A 17,451-nucleotide genomic window follows, 5' to 3' on the forward strand; every position below is an offset into this window, starting at 1 on the left:
TATTATATTAATGCTCATTTTCAATGTTCCTGATTTATTACACAGCATAAATGGTTTAATTTGAACTGTCCTTGGTCAGAAAATAGAACACACAGTTTCTCATATTTTAGACTTTATTGCATGTACAGAATATCAGGCATCTTTTGTCTTTTAAGCAAGAGAACAGCTCTCCAAAAACTAACCACACTGTTGCCATTTTTGGGTGGCGGGCATGATGTCCTACTGTCCAGACCACTGAGACTGATGAGTACACAATGTGGTGAAATTGTTGTACAACTCACTGAGGACTCATTTTCAGACCTCTGGTTTTCAAAGGGCTTCGATTCAGACTACTGGTGATGCAAGAAGGTGGTGGAAAACGGGATATTCCACAGCAGGAGTGCAAGATTAGAACTGGAGCTAAACACAACACACCTGATCCAGTTTATGAAGTCCTTCAGCAATATCACAATATTAGATCCAGGTGTGCTGGTCGGAGTTGGATCTAAACTATGTAGAACTGTAGATCTCTAGGACTGGACTTGGGCAGCCCTATTCAAGTGATATTCTAACTACATGGACACACTTAAGATTGAAAACCTTTTAACTTGCATTGTTATTGTGCTGTTGTAAACTGTAGGTGCTCAGTCATAGATACTCACTGAAAAGGCCCATTACTTTACTGTCACAAAATGTTTTTCACGGTAATGATGGTTTGAGCTATAGTTGCAAGTAGACCAGTTTTAAAGAGATATGCCTCAAAAAGTGATCTTTGTTCTAAAGCACAGTATTTCATAGGACGTCAGTAAATACAGAGTAGGAAATTATTAAACAAGTAAATTAATATTAAGGCCAAACAGGTCTATTGCACCCTGCCTCTAACAGACCAAACTCAAACCTTATGTTTCCAGTCATCAGATGATTTGCGATGAAACCTGGTTTGGAAACACTAATCATCTTAATTATAAATGTGCTTCATCTGGATTTTTTTGTTCAAAGTGAAACACCTTCTCCCTTTAACACAAAATAAGATCAAATTAATAATTTGAAAAAGTAACTTGGAAATCGAGGGGGAAAAAAAGTACACATTTTTTGAAAGTTTCCTTGAAACGTTACCCATCACATGTGTACGTAGCGGATTTCAGGGCAACAAGATGAAAAACAGCTTGAAAATCAGATACGATCTTCTTCCGATCTTGCGCTGGAAGTATGTTGAATTCATGGATGGTAAAACCTAAGTTTTCCAATATACTTTCAATGTTTGGCTTACTTAGGATTAGGCAGGAGAAGCGTTTGTCATTGACGTAGTAGAAAGTCTGACCTAAAACGCCAACCATCACAAGAATTCCACCGGGGCGCACCAGTGTCGCTACTCCACGAAGTGCCTTTCTGTAGGTCTCCAAGTCTTTGCATGCTGCTTCAAGACAAAGAGACGTTATCACGCACTCGGCTGGATCGATGTTGTGAGGATGGAAAGGATTTTCCAAGCGGACATCACATTTCAGCACTTGCTTCACCCGCTGTCTTAAGTTCACTTCCACATCGAATGGCCTAGTGGAATGGTTTCTGCTGTCAGTAAGGAAGTTACTTTGAGGCAAATCTTTGTCAGAAACTACGTTGACGCGCACAATTTCATACCCACATAATCAAAGTCAATAAAATGTTATGCAAAGCCATGGACCGTGTTTAAGGGTCTAAATTATCATTAATTACCTACCTTTTCCCCTCGATTGCACATACGTGTTGGATGATGGGATTCCAATCGAAACACCCTTCTTCGTTTTTCAACCATTTCACAATTTCTTTGCGATTGTTGTCAGCAAAATCTGATAGTACAATCTCCTGGAAGTACTCACAAGCACTTATTATACTGTGAATTGTTGGTCCGCTGCCGACTTCAATGAGTCTTTGGCCTTTGTATTTACCTGAAAATGACACGCTTGAGTCAAAACCGATTCAAAAAGGTTATAACGTTTGCTAAAAGTCCTACCTGTTGAAAATGTCCGGCTTAGACATGCTAAGACGAAAGAAAGAAAATTCTCTTCTTCTTCGTGGCCTCGTGGACAAAAATAAAAGTTGTCGATATATGCCCTGGAATCAAAATGGACCTGATAGAATTCCCCTTCAGTAAAATGAGCGACTTCCTCCATTATATTTAGTGTATTCTCCAACAGTGACAGACAATCCCCGTTCACAGGCGTATGAAGCTGCGCTCTCTCTCTCTCGCAAACAAGGATGAAAAGAAACCGATCTTATTGAGATGGGAGGACATTGGAAGAACTCATTTGCGGTATTTAAACACTTCAGGAAGTGCGCGCTTTAGCTATTCACGGGCCAAGTCATCCGCGCTTTAAATACGAATACGACTATATGCGTGATTTTACGGTATTTCGCTGCTCACCGCTATCTAACGATCTCTAAGCAAAGAGAAACAGATGCGTATTCTTTGAAGAGCTTTGATGACGACACACTTTTACTACAGTTACATGTACAAAATACAGTTTACTTGACTGAACTAGCTTACTTGCATAATTGGATTACACAATTGATAATATATTTAAACAGCTTAATACGCATTGTGCAACATGCTTTTTCTATATAAGGTTTCTCAGAAGTTTATTATTAGTAGGCAGAGGAGAGACAGTATAATGAGGCGACCCTTCTGGCGCGTTTTGTAGTAGAGTACTATCGGGCTTTTAAAAGGCAGAAGGTGTAGTCTGGATGCGTCAGGTGGGAGACTGCAATACCAACCAGAAAATTCTGCCAGAATGTAAACTTTTGTAGGATGTGTAGTTCAGGAGTGCAGGAATGTATAATGCGTCACAGCCTGGTATGGGAGCTGCACTGCCCTCAACTGCAAAACATTGCAGAGTATAGTGTTCAGTGCCCAGAAGATCACAGGGATTGAGCTTCCCTCCATCCAGATTATTTATGCAGCACACTACCTGAGCAGGCTGAGGAAAAAGATCCAAGACTCCAGTCACCTGAGCCACTCCCTCTTCTCCCTTTGGGTAGCCGCAGTACCAAAAGCTCGGATCAGTTGGATCAAAGACAGTATGTTCCACCAGGCTGCTAAACTCCACAGATGTCAACACAAATGTTACTGATCCCATCATGCAACCATGCACATTCCCATGTTGACTATGTAGTTTAGATGATTTATTACTTTAATTATTAGACCTTTATGTACAATTTATGCAAAGCATACACCTGCACAGCATTTATCGCAAAATGACCAGTGTCTTTGTACTGTATTGTATAGCGTTTATTGTACAGCATGTATTGTGGAGTGTGTACTGTAGTGTCCACTGTATTACACAGCTTGTATATTCCTTGTATGTGTATTGTGTTGTAACTACACTGCCGTGTGGACCTCGTGCTTTTCACTCACATGGCTTGTGATGCGACAGTAAAAGGAATTGGATTTGAACAAGGCATTTCTTTGCATCAAATTTTTTATTTGACCACTTTTTAGACTCCTGCAACAGTGCATTTGTAAACTTACACTATGGACTCCTGAATTTATGTGCTGTCAATCAAACCTTTACACATTTATTGAGGATGCCGTGGCAGAAGCCATCAAATGTGTTTCTGCTCATCTTAATCTCCATCACAAGAACTCCCTTTGCATATTCTACAATTTATTTTTGCCTTTCGTGCTTACATAGTAATGAACTGGACTCTCACAATAATGAATTTGCATCGACTATTTATGGATATTTGTAGGTGGCAACAGGGCAGGATAAAGAGGCTCATTCATCTACAAACTTTTCCAGATCATGCCCACACACACCCCCACACCGAGAGCCAGCGAGCACGGCCTTCCTAAAGCAGCTGTTTCTAAAGCACATCTGACTTACAGATAGATACTACTGTGAAAAAATGAAATGTCAAGATGTAAATACCAGAACCTTTAATGAAGAGAGCACACCATTTTAACTTCCATCAATTACAACATTAGAGTGATTTATGCAAAATCTAGATAACATTCACAGCAAGACAACAAAAGAGTATGAGGGGATCAGTAATACTGGCCACTGCTATGCTTTATAACAGTGTAAGGGTCAGTTCAAGTATGTTGGAAAAAATAAATAATTAAAAATATCAGTAATTTAGATTGAAGATACTCTCTCAAAAATGTCCCTTTACAAATCTATAGTAAATTACACAAAAAAAGAAGACCTTCAGTAACTCTACAAACTGTTTGGCTCTGTGTAAAAGGAAGTGCAATGTGAACATTTTACATCACTGTTACTGACATGTTAATTGGCACTGTGCTTAATCAAAAAAATGAGGAGGGGGAAAAAAGGGGAAAGTGATCATGTGTAACATACACACGACACACCAAAATGGAGCAGAACATCTTAACTCCAAAGTTTAACTTGTTCCAGTTTCTATCTGAGATACAAATAGAAAGGTGGAAAATGTCACTTAACAAAATTATACCATTAAACTTCCAGCAGTTTTGGAGGCTTCATCAAGACAGCAACTTAACAGCATAACAATACCGTCTGTTTGAACTCCCTCAACAGTAACGAATCATCTTAAAAACAAAAAACAATAAGACGGCGGTTGTTACACCAGTGGTAGTGATGCCACTAGCTGAAGCACCACTTAAAGAAAGCACAACTAGTAGTGTCTAGGGACTAAGGACTGGTAATAATTCAATTATGATGAGGCGACAGCTCTAATGACTATGAAAAGTAATGCCATTCATTACTCCTACTGCCACAGGTACCACTAAAATATAAAATTAAACAATAAAAATTAAGGAAACAAAATCTAAACAAATTAAACCAATAAAAGTATAAGAGGCACAAATGGCTCTCTGTTAGGAGGAAATTGTACTTACTGTACTAGTAATTTTAAAAAAACAAAAAGAACTGAACATTTTAATGGTGTCATTACCTGTAATCTTCTGGCAGGGAGAACAGAACATTGACTCAAAATACCATACCAGTACTTTAATATTGTTTGTGTATCAGCCAAATTGATAGATGTACACATTTTGTGCATATTCATCATATGGACAGTTCTTGATGTGTTTGCAGAAGCTGTCCCTTGACCTATAGCCAGTTTCACTCATTTTTGTAGTCCTAATAATGTTGGCATGACTGGTCCTAGACTGGCGCAAATTGTATCCACAGTGTTTTGGATCAAGGATATCTGATGCTATTGTGTATAATTCACTATACCTTCTCAGTAGGTTAAACTGCATAAAATTCTTAAATAAAAGAAAAGTTTACAAAAGGATTAAACTTCCTTTATACAGTGCAGTATATAAGTATGGCAAATAAGTTTTAGTAAAGTGCTCCAAAACGTTGATCTCTTTCACAGATTTATGAAAAATAGTGATCTCTAATGCTATGGTTAGTTGCTTCAAATTCACAAACATAGTACGGCGGAGAGGAAGGTGTTGAGTGTTCTCCGCAACTCTGAACGCAGGTAAGCAGAGACTAAACGGCACAAGCAGCTGCTCGCTTTCAGTGTTTCTCTAGAGTTCAAAATGTAGACAAAGGCCCAACGCACAGTCAACATGACTTCTTATTGTATACATCACCAACTAACAGAAAAGGATCTCTGATGGTACAGAGCAGAGAGAGACAGGTAAAACAAACAAAGAACACCCCCCCCCCCAAACAACAAACCCACCTCTGCAAGAATCAATCATCACAGTTTGCTACTACGGTAAGTTACATACATGTATAGGGAGTGGGGGATAAATTCCTGTTTTGTTTATAGCTCATATAAAGAGGTTTGTAAAGGTTTGGGAAAAGTTTTCCAACTGCTGCAAACAGATGGCCTCACAGTTATGGATGGAATGTCCGTGGATGTGTTACCATAGCGATAGGACACTGGACCTTTGAGTTGAGACCCTGTTGTCTTCCACCATTTTCCAACTTGGAAGAGGATTCGAGTTTATTTGTGGCCTGTTTTAAAAATAATAAATAATTGTTTTATTGTGTTATCTGAAGGGGAGAAATATTTTTTTAAACCATAAATGGTTTGCTTAATGAACAACTCAAAGAACAGTGGCAACATTTTAAAAGAACCAGAGGTCTAAAATGGAAAGTTAAAATAGGGAATCAATTAAGGAAGCTCAACAGAGGAATTCCGAGCATGAAAAGTGACAAAGGAAGAGAATGCAGTGTCTTTCAGGACACTGGTGGGATGTAGGCAGGAGATGGACACAGAGCAGGGCATGAGATACAAATTCAAACATCTGCCCAGCATTTCCACACGCACATGCCCAGCCCCAAACGGTGCACTCGCAGGCCTGCAGTCCACAACAGCACACAAGCACCGCAAGCCTGTAGACCTGTCCCAGTTCTCATTCTGGCAATTAAAGGGGTGCTCACTATGTGTCCTTACTGCACCCTTTGGTAAGGACCCCCACGATGCGGGCTCAGTAGTGAGATACAGATGAGGATCAATTAGACCAATCTCCCAGTCATCTGAGTATTGTAAATTTCCATACACTAGTAACTTAACTCTCATGTGTCACTGTGTCAGGAGTTCTTGGACAGGCGTAAAATGACGGAGTTTGGTAGCCTGGCACTAGTGGACGAAGGTGCAGGAGATGGCGACGGAGTTGAACTCCGCCTGCCTGGAGTCAGGAGAGGTAAAAGGACTCTTGCTGTTCATTATGTCTGCTGTCATGGTGGTTGTCAATACGTACTAGTAGTGTTGCATGGTTAAAGAGGGCAGTATAAGGCACTGCAATCAGATGTTTAGGATTGCTTATTCTAGTCCTGAAAGGTCATTTCTGATGGGAATCCACAACAATGATCTAATCTATTCCAAGATTAAGAGTAATCTGTTCTGAAGATGAACCCAGAGTCACCACTTAAGATGTTGTGTTTGTGGGGAAATCCAACTTTCTCTCACCTCTCCCAGGCGACATGAGCTCCCGTCACTTTAAGCCAGAGATTCGTGTTACCTCTCTCCACTTCTCCCCCACTGGTAAGTAATCCTTAGATCCTTATATAAAACAGATTAACCATTTATTAGGTATACCTATCTATTAGGTGTATCCAGTACTGTTGCACCTCTTTAGACCTTTAGAATGGCATGAAGTCTACAAAATGGGGCATGTGATGTTCAGATCAGTCGTGTTATTCAGCTGTTTTTGATTGGGTATCAGGCACACCCAGTGTAAGGCAGAAGAACATTGCCAACATCCGCAAACTTCCACCACTGTCCTGTACTGCTGTCACCAAACAGGAAGAGTCCATGAACTGGCTCCGTGGACATCATTCACACCAAATTCTGATCTGATGCACCAATAATCATCACTGCTCTAACCAAACAATTATTTCCACTCCTCAGAGGTCCAGTTCTGATGCAGCTGTGGCTTCTTAAGATTTACTTTCCTGTTTTTCACAGACATCAACTCTTGATATTGTTGCTGTGATGACTTTTTTGGTTCAAAGTTTAGTAGGTGATGCGTTGTGAGAGCTTGTGCTCACCAATGTTAAATTGTAACGTGATGTGCCTGGTAGTGGCCTGTTTTTTCATTCTTTGATCCCTCTTATCTGCCAGCAGTTTTCGTACAGACGATTACAGCTCACTTCTGGTTTTTGTTTTTCGCAGCACTCCTAGTAGAACCAGTTGAGTGTGAAATGTCCAGATTATACCAGGGATCAGTCATGTTGGACAGCTTGTTGGAATGTTGCAATTTGTTCCACTCCATGCATATGGTGTTCAAATTGGGGTAAATCAGTCAATAACACAATGAGAGATTCCTGTCAGTTAACAATATGATATTCCTCTGCACCAATAAGGGCGCAGCTGGGCCACAGCCTCCATGGAGGGATTGCTCGTCTACTCCCTAGACACCTCGCTGGTGTTTGACCCCTATGACCTGGACATGGACGTTACACCAGTCAGCGTACGTCATCAGTTGAAGAAGAAGGAATGGACATCAGCCATTGTGCTAGCTTTTCGCCTGAATGGGACCAGTTTAATTAGAGAAGTGCTGGAATCTGTGCCTTACAACCAAAGTATGTGCAACTTGTAATATTTCAGTATGTACTTAGTCATAAATTTCATGGTCATTTTCAGAACTTCTTTAGATACTGCTTAAACTTTGCTGTTTATTTTGACAGGCACATGTATGTGTATATCCTTTTTTTAGTTATGGTATCATTTTTGATCGTTTAGCGGAATTGGTATCCAGCTCACTGCCAGATGTTTATGTGGAGAAGTTGCTGGACTTTGTGGCCTCATCTCTGGAGAAGTCCAGACATCTGCAGTTCTACCTCACATGGGCCCAGAACCTCCTCACCTTGCATGGGCAGAAGCTCAAGAGCAGGTCAGACGAAACCAGGGTGTACATTTCTCCAAATGCCAGAAATAACACACAAACTCTACCATATAACCACCTTCATAGTCCTCTACAATTTGATTTGAGCATGCACTACATTTGATCAACAGGTCATCAGCAATACTCACAACCATTCAGCAGCTGTTGAAGAGCATCCAGAGGCACCACGATTACCTGTCCAAACTGTAAGTCCATCTCCTCCAATCACATACGCAATGCTATACACACAGAAATGGAAATAAGGTGTACCAGTCACTGGTCTTAATTTTGATTAACTTTCGGCCATGCTCGAACAACACAATTGTTTGATCATCTTTCATTGTATGCAGTATGATGTAATGTTTGGCTGAACTACTACTTTAAGTAACGTCTAAACCAAAGCTCTTTTCTCTTCCCCTTGCCAGCTGCGACTGGAACATATACACCATCCGCTACACCGCGGCCCTGGCCAAACAGAGAGGGATGAAGAGGACCGCAACAGACTGTCTCGTCGATGAAGAGGTGGACGAGGCAGAGGTCATGGACTCGGAGGACGAAGAGGAGGATATGAGTGATCCAGTCATAGTGGAAAGCTAATACAGACCCCAGCAACCACCCAAACCTACATCAGAATGACATGGGTAACCAGCAGAATGTGGGCCAACACAGAACTGTAGGGTTTGACTGGGAAGATTGAGGATGATGCCTTGTTTGGTTATTTAGAAGGGAGGTCTAATGAACATTCACCTACATGCAAAGTAAAATTGGATCTGTTTATATTTTATATACATTGATTAACTTTACTGATACTCATCAAGGATTTGGTACTGTATGATAAGTTGTCTGTGAAAAGTAATTAAAAATACTGAAAAGAACCTTCTTTCTAAGCAGCTGAACTCAAATAATAATGAGCTTAAATATTATATTAATGCTCATTTTCAATGTTCCTGATTTATTACACAGCATAAATGGTTTAATTTGAACTGTCCTTGGTCAGAAAATAGAACACACAGTTTCTCATATTTTAGATTTTATTGCATGTACAGAATATCAGGCTTCTTTTGTCTTTTAGGCAAGAGAACAGCTCTCCAAAAACTAACCACACTGTTAAATGTTGCCATTTTTGGGATGGCGGGCATGATGTCCTACTGTCCAGACCACTGAGACTGATGAGTACACAATGTGGTGAAATTGTTGTACAACTCACTGAGGACTCATTTTCAGACCTCTGGTTTTCAAAGGGCTTCGATTCAGACCACTGGTGATGCAAGAAGGTGGTGGGAAAAGGGATATTCCACAGCAGGAGTGCAAGATTAGAACTGGAGCTAAACCCAACACACCTGATCCAGTTTATGAAGTCCTTCAGTAATATCACAATATTAGATCCAGGTGTGCTGGTCGGAGTTGGATCTAAACTATGTAGGACTGTAGCTCTCTAGGACTGGACTTGGGCAGCCCTATTCAAGTGATATTCTAACTACATGGACACACTTAAGATTGAAAACCTTTTAACTTGCATTGTTATTGTGCTGTTGTAAACTGTAGGTGCATAGATACTCACTGAAAAGGCCCATTACTTTACTGTCACAAAATGTTTTTCACTGTAATGATGGTTTGAGCTATAATTGCAAGTAGACCAGTTTTAAAGAGATATGCCTCAAAAAGTGATCTTTGTTCTGAAGCACAATATTTCATAGGATGTCAGTAAATACAGAGTAGGAAATTATTAAACAAGTAAATCAATATTAAGGCCAAACAGGTCTATTGCACCCTGCCTCTAACAGAGCAAAGTCAAACCTTATGTTTCCAGTCATCAGATGATTTGCGATGAAACCTGGTTTGGAAACACTAATCATCTTAATTATAAATGTGCTTCATCTGGATTTTTTGTTCAAAATGAAACACCTTCTCCCTTTAACACAAAATAAGATCAAATTAATAATTTGAAAAAGTAATTTGGAAATCGAGGGGAAAAAAAGTACACATGTTTTGAAAGTTTCCTTGAAACGTTACCCATCACATGTGTACGTAGCGGATTTCAGGGCAACAAGATGAAAAACAGCTTGAAAATCAGATACGATCTTCTTCCGATCTTGCGCTGGAAGTATGTTGAATTCATGGATGGTAAAACCTAAGTTTTCCAATATACTTTCAATGTTTGGCTTACTTAGGATTAGGCAGGAGAAGCGTTTGTCATTGACGTAGTAGAAAGTCTGACCTAAAACGCCAACCATCACAAGAATTCCATCGGGGCGCACCAGTGTCGCTACTCCACGAAGTGCCTTTCTGTAGGTCTCCAAGTCTTTGCATGCTGCTTCAAGACAAAGAGACGTTATCACGCACTCGGCTGGATCGATGTTGTGAGGATGGAAAGGATTTTCCAAGCGGACATCACATTTCAGCACTTGCTTCACCCGCTGTCTTAAGTTCACTTCCACATCGAATGGCCTAGTGGAATGGTTTCTGCTGTCAGTAAAGTTACTTTGAGGCAAATCTTTGTCAGAAACTACGTTGACGCGCACAATTTCATACCCACATAATCAAAGTCAATAAAATGTTATGCAAAGCCATGGACCGTGTTTAAGGGCCTAAATTATCATTAATTACCTACCTTTTCCCCTCGATTGCACATACGTGTTGGATGATGGGATTCCAATCGAAACACCCTTCTTCGTTTTTCAACCATTTCACAATTTCTTTGCGATTGTTGTCAGCAAAATCTGATAGTACAATCTCCTGGAAGTACTCGCAAGCACTTATTATACTGTGAATTGTTGGTCCGTTGCCGACTTCAATGAGTCTTTGGCCTTTGTATTTACCTGAAAATGACACGCTTGAGTCAAAACCGATTCAAAAAGTTATTATAACGTTTGCTAAAAGTCCTACCTGTTGAAAATGTCCGGCTTAGACATGCTAAGACGAAAGAAAGAAAATTCTCTTCTTCGTGGCCTCGTGGACAAAAATAAAAGTTGTCGATATATGCCCTGGAATCAAAATGGACCTGATAGAATTCCCCTTCAGTAAAATGAGCGACTTCCTCCATTATATTTAGTGTATTCTCCAACAGTGACAGACAATCCCCGTTCACAGGTATATAAAGCTGCTTCTCTCTCTCTCTCTCTCTCTCTCTCTCTCTCTCTCTCTCTCTCTCTCTCTCTCTCTCTCTCTCTCTCTCTCTCTCTCTCTCTCTCTCTCTCTCTCTCTCTCTCTCTCTCTCTCTCTCTCTCTCTCTCTCTCTCTCTCTCGGATCGGGGGGACACTCCAAGAACTCATTTACGGTATTTAAACACTTCAGGAAGTGCGCGCTTTACCTATTGACGGCCCAAGTCATCCGCGCATTAAATACGAATACCACTATATGCATGATTTTACGCTATTTCGCTGCTCACCACTATCTAACCATCTCTAAGCAAAGAGAAACAGATGCGTATTCTTTCAAGAGCTTTGATAACGACACACTTTTACTACAGTTACATGTACAAAATACAGTTTACTTGACTGAACTAGCTTACTTGCATAATTGGATTACACCATTGATAATATATTTAAACAGTTTAATACGCATTGTGCAACATGCTTTTTCTATATAAGGTTTCTCAGAAGTTTATTATTAGTAGGCAGAGGAGAGACAGTATAATGAGGCGACCCTTCTGGCGCGTAGAGTACTACTATCGGGCTTTTAAAAGGCAGAAGGTGTAGTCTGGATGCGTCAGGTGGGAGACTGCAATACCAACCAAAAAATTCTGCCAGAATGTAAACTTTTGTAGGATGTGTAGTTCAGGAGTGCAGGAGTGTATAATGCGTCACAGCCTGGTATGGGAGCTGCACTGCCCTCAACTGCAAAGCACTACAGAGTATAGTGTTCAGTGCCCAGAAGATCACAGGGATTGAGCTTCCCTCCATCCAGATTATTTATGCAGCACACTACCTGAGCAGGCTGAGGAAAAAGATCCAAGACTCCAGTCACCTGAGCCACTCCCTCTTCTCCCTTTGGGTAGATCTAAACTATGTAGGACTGTAGATCTCTAGGACTGGACTTGGGCAGCCCTATTCAAGTGATATTCTAACTACATGGACACACTTAAGATGGAAAACCTTTTAACTTGCATTGTTATTGTGCTGTTGTAAACTGTAGGTGCATAGATACTCACTGAAAAGGCCCATTACTTTACTGTCACAAAATGTTTTTCACTGTAATGATGGTTTGAGCTATAGTTGCAAGTAGACCAGTTTTAAAGAGATATGCCTCAAAAAGTGATCTTTGTTCTGAAGCACAGTATTTCATAGGACATCAGTAAATACAGAGTAGGAAATTATTAAACAAGTAAATCAATATTAAGGCCAAACAGGTCTATTGCACCCTGCTTCTAACAGAGCAAAGTCAAACCTTATGTTTCCAGTCATCAGATGTTTTGCAATGAAACCTGGTTTGGAAACACTAATCATCTCAATTATAAATGTGCTTCATCTGGATTTTTTGTTCAAAATGAAATACCTTCTCCCTTTAACACAAAATAAGATCAAATTAATAATTTGAAAAAGTAATTTGGAAATCGAGGGGAAAAAAAATTACACATTTTTTGAAAGTTTCCTTGAAACGTTACCCATCAAATGTGTATGTAGCGGATTTCAGGGCAACATGATGAAAAACAGCTTGAAAATCAGATACGATCTTCTCCCGGTCTTGCGCTGGAAGTATGTTGAATTCATGGATGGTAAAACCTACGTTTTCCAATATACTTTCAATGTTTGGCTTACTTAGGATTAGGCAGGAGAAACGTTTTTCATTGACGTAGTAGAAAATCTGACCTAAAATGCCAACCATCACAAGAATTCCACCGGGGCGCACCAGTGTCGCTACTCCACGAAGTGCCTTTCTGTAGGTCTCCAAGTCTTTGCATGCTGCTTCAAGACAAAGAGACGTTATCACGCACTCGGCTGGATCGATGTTGTGAGGATGGAAAGGATTTTCCAAGCGGACATCACATTTCAGCACTTGCTTCACCCGCATTGTTATTGTGCTGTTGTAAACTGTAGGTACCAAAAACTTCAGTACCAAAAGCTCGGATCAGTGGGATCAAAGACAGTATGTTCCACCAGGCTGCTGAACTCCGCAGATGTCAACACAAATGTTACTGATCCCATCATGCAACCATGCACATTCCCATGCTGACTATGTAGTTTAGATGATTTATTACTTTAATCATTAGACCTTTATGTACAATTTATGCAAAGCATACACCTACACAGCGTTTATCATGAAATGACCAGTGTCTTTGTAGTGTATTGTATAGTGTTTATTGTACAGCATGTATTGTGGAGTTTGTACTGTAGTGTCCACTGTATTACACAGCTTGTATATTCCTTGTATGTGCTCAAGAGCAGGTCAGACGAAACCAGAGTGTACATTTATCCAAATGCCAGAAATAACACACAAACTCTACCATATAACCACCTTCATAGTCCTCTATTTACAATTTGATTTGAGCATGCATTACATTTGATCAACAGGTCATCAGCAATACTCACAACCATTCAGCAGCTGTTGAAGAGCATCCAGAGGCACCACGATGACCTGTCCAAACTGTAAGTCCATCTCCTCCAATCACATACGCAATGCAATACACAAAGAAATGGAAATAAGGTGTACCAGTCACTGGTCTTAATTTTGATTAACTTTCGGCCATGCTCGAACAACACAATTGTTTGATCATCTTTCATTGTATGCAGTATGATGTAATGTTTGGCTGAACTACTACTTTAAGTAACGTCTAAACCAAAGCTCTTTTCTCTTCCCCTTGCCAGCTGCGACTGGAACATATACACCATCCGCTACACCGCGGCCCTGGCCAAACAGAGAGGGATGAAGAGGACCGCAACAGACTGTCTCGTCGATGAAGAGGTGGACGAGGCAGAGGTCATGGACTCGGAGGACGAAGAGGAGGATATGAGTGATCCAGTCATAGTGGAAAGCTAATACTCCTCCAGACCCCAGCAACCACCCAAACCTACATCAGAATGACATGGGTAACCAGCAGAATGTGGGCCAACACAGAACTGTAGGGTTTGACTGGGAAGATTGAGGATGATGCCTTGTTTGGTTATTTAGAAGGGAGGTCTAATGAACATTCACTTACATGCAAAGTAAAATTGGATCCGTTTATATTTTATATACATTGATTAACTTTACTGATACTCATCAAGGATTTGGTACTGTATGATAAGTTGTCTGTGAAAAGTAATTAAAAATACTGAAAATAACCTTCTTTCTAAGCAGCTGAACTCAAATAATAATGAGCTTAAATATTATATTAATGCTCATTTTCAATGTTCCTGATTTATTACACAGCATAAATGGTTTAATTTGAACTGTCCTTGGTCAGAAAATAGAACACACAGTTTCTCATATTTTAGACTTTATTGCATGTACAGAATATCAGGCATCTTTTGTCTTTTAAGCAAGAGAACAGCTCTCCAAAAACTAACCACACTGTTGCCATTTTTGGGTGGCGGGCATGATGTCCTACTGTCCAGACCACTGAGACTGATGAGTACACAATGTGGTGAAATTGTTGTACAACTCACTGAGGACTCATTTTCAGACCTCTGGTTTTCAAAGGGCTTCGATTCAGACTACTGGTGATGCAAGAAGGTGGTGAGAAAAGGGATATTCCACAGCAGGGGTGCAAGGTTAGAACTGCATTGTTATTGTGCTGTTGTAAACTGTAGGTGCTCAGTCATAGATACTCACTGAAAAGGCCCATTACTGTCACAAAATGTTTTTCACTGTAATGATGGTTTGAGCTATAGTTGCAAGTAGACCAGTTTTAAAGAGATATGCCTCAAAAAGTGATCTTTGTTCTGAAGCACAGTATTTCATAGGATGTCAGTAAATACAGAGTAGGAAATTATTAAACAAGTAAATCAATATTAAGGCCAAACAGGTCTACTGCACCCTGCCTCTAACAGAGCAAAGTCAAACCTTGTTTCCAGTCATCAGGTGTTTTGCGATGAAACCTGGTTTGGAAACACTAATCATCTTAATTATAAATGTGCTTCATCTGGATTTTTTGTTCAAAATGAAACACCTTCTCCCTTTAACACAAAATAAGATCAAATTAATAATTTGAAAAAGTAATTTGGAATTCGAGGGGAAAAAAAGTACACATTTTTTGAAAGTTTCCTTGAAACGTTACCCATCACATGTACGTAGCGGATTTCAGGGCAACAAGATGAAAAACAGCTTGAAAATCAGATACGATCTTCTTCCGATCTTGCGCTGGAAGTATGTTGAATTCATGGATGGTAAAACCTAAGTTTTCCAATATACTTTCAATGTTTGGCTTACTTAGGATTAGGCAGGAGAAGCGTTTTTCATTGACGTAGTAGAAAGTCTGACCTAAAACGCCAACCATCACAAGAATTCCACCGGGGCGCACCAGTGTCGCTACTCCACGAAGTGCCTTTCTGTAGGTCTCCAAGTCTTTGCATGCTGCTTCAAGACAAAGAGACGTTATCACGCACTCGGCTGGATCGATGTTGTGAGGATGGAAAGGATTTTCCAAGCGGACATCACATTTCAGCACTTGCTTCACCCGCTGTCTTAAGTTCACTTCCACATCGAATGGCCTAGTGGAATGGTTTCTGCTGTCAGTAAAGTTACTTTGAGGCAAATCTTTGTCAGAAACTACGTTGACGCGCACAATTTCATACCCACATAATCAAAGCCAATAAAATGTTATGCAAAGCCATGGACCGTGTTTAAGGGCCTAAATTATCATTAATTAATTACCTACTTTTTCCCCTCGATTGCACATACGTGTTGGATGATGGGATACCAATCGTTTTTCAACCATTTCACAATTTCTTTGCGATTGTTGTCAGCAAAATCTGATTGTACTATCTCCTGGAAGTACTCGCAAGCACTTATTATACTGTGAATTGTTGGTCCGCTGCCGACTTCAATGAGTCTTTGGCCTTTGTATTTACCTGAAAATGACACGCTTGAGTCAAAACCGATTCAAAAAAGTTATTATAACGTTTGCTAAAAGTCCTACCTGTTGAAAATGTCCGGCTTAGACATGCTAAGACGAAAGAAAGAAAATTCTCTTCTTCTTCGTGGCCTCGTGGCCAAGAATAAAAGTTGTCGATATATGCCCTGGAATCAAAATGGACCTGATAGAATTCCCCTTCAGTAAAATGAGCGACTTCCTCCATTATATTTAGTGTATTCTCCAACAGTGACAGACAATCCCCGTTCACAGGCGTATAAAGCTGCGCTCGCTCTCTTTCTCTCTCTCGCAAACAAGGATGAAAAGAAACCGATCTTATTGAGATGGGAGGACATTGGAAGAACTCATTTGCGGTATTTAAACACTTCAGGAAGTGCGCGCTTTAGCTATTCACGGGCCAAGTCATCCGCGCTTTAAATACGAATACGACTATATGCGTGATTTTACGGTATTTCGCTGCTCACCGCTATCTAACGATCTCTAAGCAAAGAGAAACAGATGCGTATTCTTTGAAGAGCTTTGATGACGACACACTTTTACTACAGTTACATGTACAAAATACAGTTTACTTGACTGAACTAGCTTACTTGCATAATTGGATTACACAATTGATAATATATTTAAACAGCTTAATACGCATTGTGCAACATGCTTTTTCTATATAAGGTTTCTCAGAAGTTTATTATTAGTAGGCAGAGGAGAGACAGTATAATGAGGCGACCCTTCTGGCGCGTTTTGTAGTAGAGTACTATCGGGCTTTTAAAAGGCAGAAGGTGTAGTCTGGATGCGTCAGGTGGGAGACTGCAATACCAACCAGAAAATTCTGCCAGAATGTAAACTTTTGTAGGATGTGTAGTTCAGGAGTGCAGGAATGTATAATGCGTCACAGCCTGGTATGGGAGCTGCACTGCCCTCAACTGCAAAACATTGCAGAGTATAGTGTTCAGTGCCCAGAAGATCACAGGGATTGAGCTTCCCTCCATCCAGATTATTTATGCAGCACACTACCTGAGCAGGCTGAGGAAAAAGATCCAAGACTCCAGTCACCTGAGCCACTCCCTCTTCTCCCTTTGGGTAGCCGCAGTACCAAAAGCTCGGATCAGTTGGATCAAAGACAGTATGTTCCACCAGGCTGCTAAACTCCACAGATGTCAA

At 40.3% G+C, this 17,451-nt stretch overlaps 3 protein-coding genes and 1 long non-coding RNA gene across 8 annotated transcripts; 1 reads left to right on the forward strand and 3 right to left on the reverse strand.

The window, feature by feature from the left end:
- Window positions 1–124: 124 nt before the first annotated feature.
- LOC113590733 (nicotinamide N-methyltransferase-like) lies at window positions 125–2,345 on the reverse strand. Of its 2 annotated transcripts, XM_027031027.3 has the most exons (3): window positions 1,970–2,345; window positions 1,697–1,904; window positions 125–1,530 (listed from the first exon to the last, which is right to left on the reverse strand). In XM_027031027.3, the coding sequence occupies exons 1-3, from the start codon at window positions 2,127–2,129 to the stop codon at window positions 1,092–1,094; spliced, it is 807 nt and encodes a 268-aa protein (XP_026886828.3). In that variant the 5' UTR covers window positions 2,130–2,345; the 3' UTR covers window positions 125–1,091. The 2 variants fall into 2 exon arrangements, 1 of the variants encoding a protein (XP_026886828.3); XR_014118286.1 differs by having other exon boundaries at window positions 1,388–1,545; window positions 1,697–2,112.
- Window positions 2,346–8,889: 6,544 nt separating this feature from the next.
- Window positions 8,890–11,400, reverse strand: LOC118242645 (nicotinamide N-methyltransferase-like). 2 transcript variants are annotated; one of them, XM_081701476.1, is made up of 3 exons: window positions 11,171–11,400; window positions 10,896–11,103; window positions 8,890–10,747 (listed from the first exon to the last, which is right to left on the reverse strand). In XM_081701476.1, the coding sequence occupies exons 1-3, from the start codon at window positions 11,325–11,327 to the stop codon at window positions 10,294–10,296; spliced, it is 819 nt and encodes a 272-aa protein (XP_081557602.1). In that variant the 5' UTR covers window positions 11,328–11,400; the 3' UTR covers window positions 8,890–10,293. The 2 variants fall into 2 exon arrangements, with proteins under 2 accessions (XP_081557602.1, XP_035390502.2); XM_035534609.2 differs by having other exon boundaries at window positions 8,890–10,732; window positions 11,171–11,393.
- A 121-nt stretch (window positions 11,401–11,521) lies between these two features.
- Window positions 11,522–14,526, forward strand: LOC145652084 (uncharacterized). 3 transcript variants are annotated; one of them, XR_014118289.1, is made up of 3 exons: window positions 11,522–11,562; window positions 13,796–13,870; window positions 14,090–14,526. It is a non-coding gene; the product is annotated as an uncharacterized LOC145652084 (long non-coding RNA). The 3 variants fall into 3 exon arrangements; XR_014118287.1 differs by lacking the exon at window positions 11,522–11,562 and adding an exon at window positions 12,599–13,317; XR_014118288.1 differs by lacking the exon at window positions 11,522–11,562 and adding an exon at window positions 13,658–13,669.
- Window positions 14,527–14,613: 87 nt separating this feature from the next.
- LOC118242644 (nicotinamide N-methyltransferase-like) lies at window positions 14,614–16,746 on the reverse strand. Its single transcript, XM_035534608.2, has 3 exons — window positions 16,342–16,746; window positions 16,081–16,273; window positions 14,614–15,913 (listed from the first exon to the last, which is right to left on the reverse strand). The coding sequence occupies exons 1-3, from the start codon at window positions 16,499–16,501 to the stop codon at window positions 15,484–15,486; spliced, it is 783 nt and encodes a 260-aa protein (XP_035390501.2). The 5' UTR covers window positions 16,502–16,746; the 3' UTR covers window positions 14,614–15,483.
- Between the last annotated feature and the right edge of the window lie 705 nt (window positions 16,747–17,451).

This window comes from Electrophorus electricus, chromosome 18 (genome assembly GCF_041902795.1).
Source record: "Electrophorus electricus isolate QZ-2024a chromosome 18, ASM4190279v1, whole genome shotgun sequence".
Lineage (NCBI taxonomy): Eukaryota > Metazoa > Chordata > Actinopteri > Gymnotiformes > Gymnotidae > Electrophorus > Electrophorus electricus.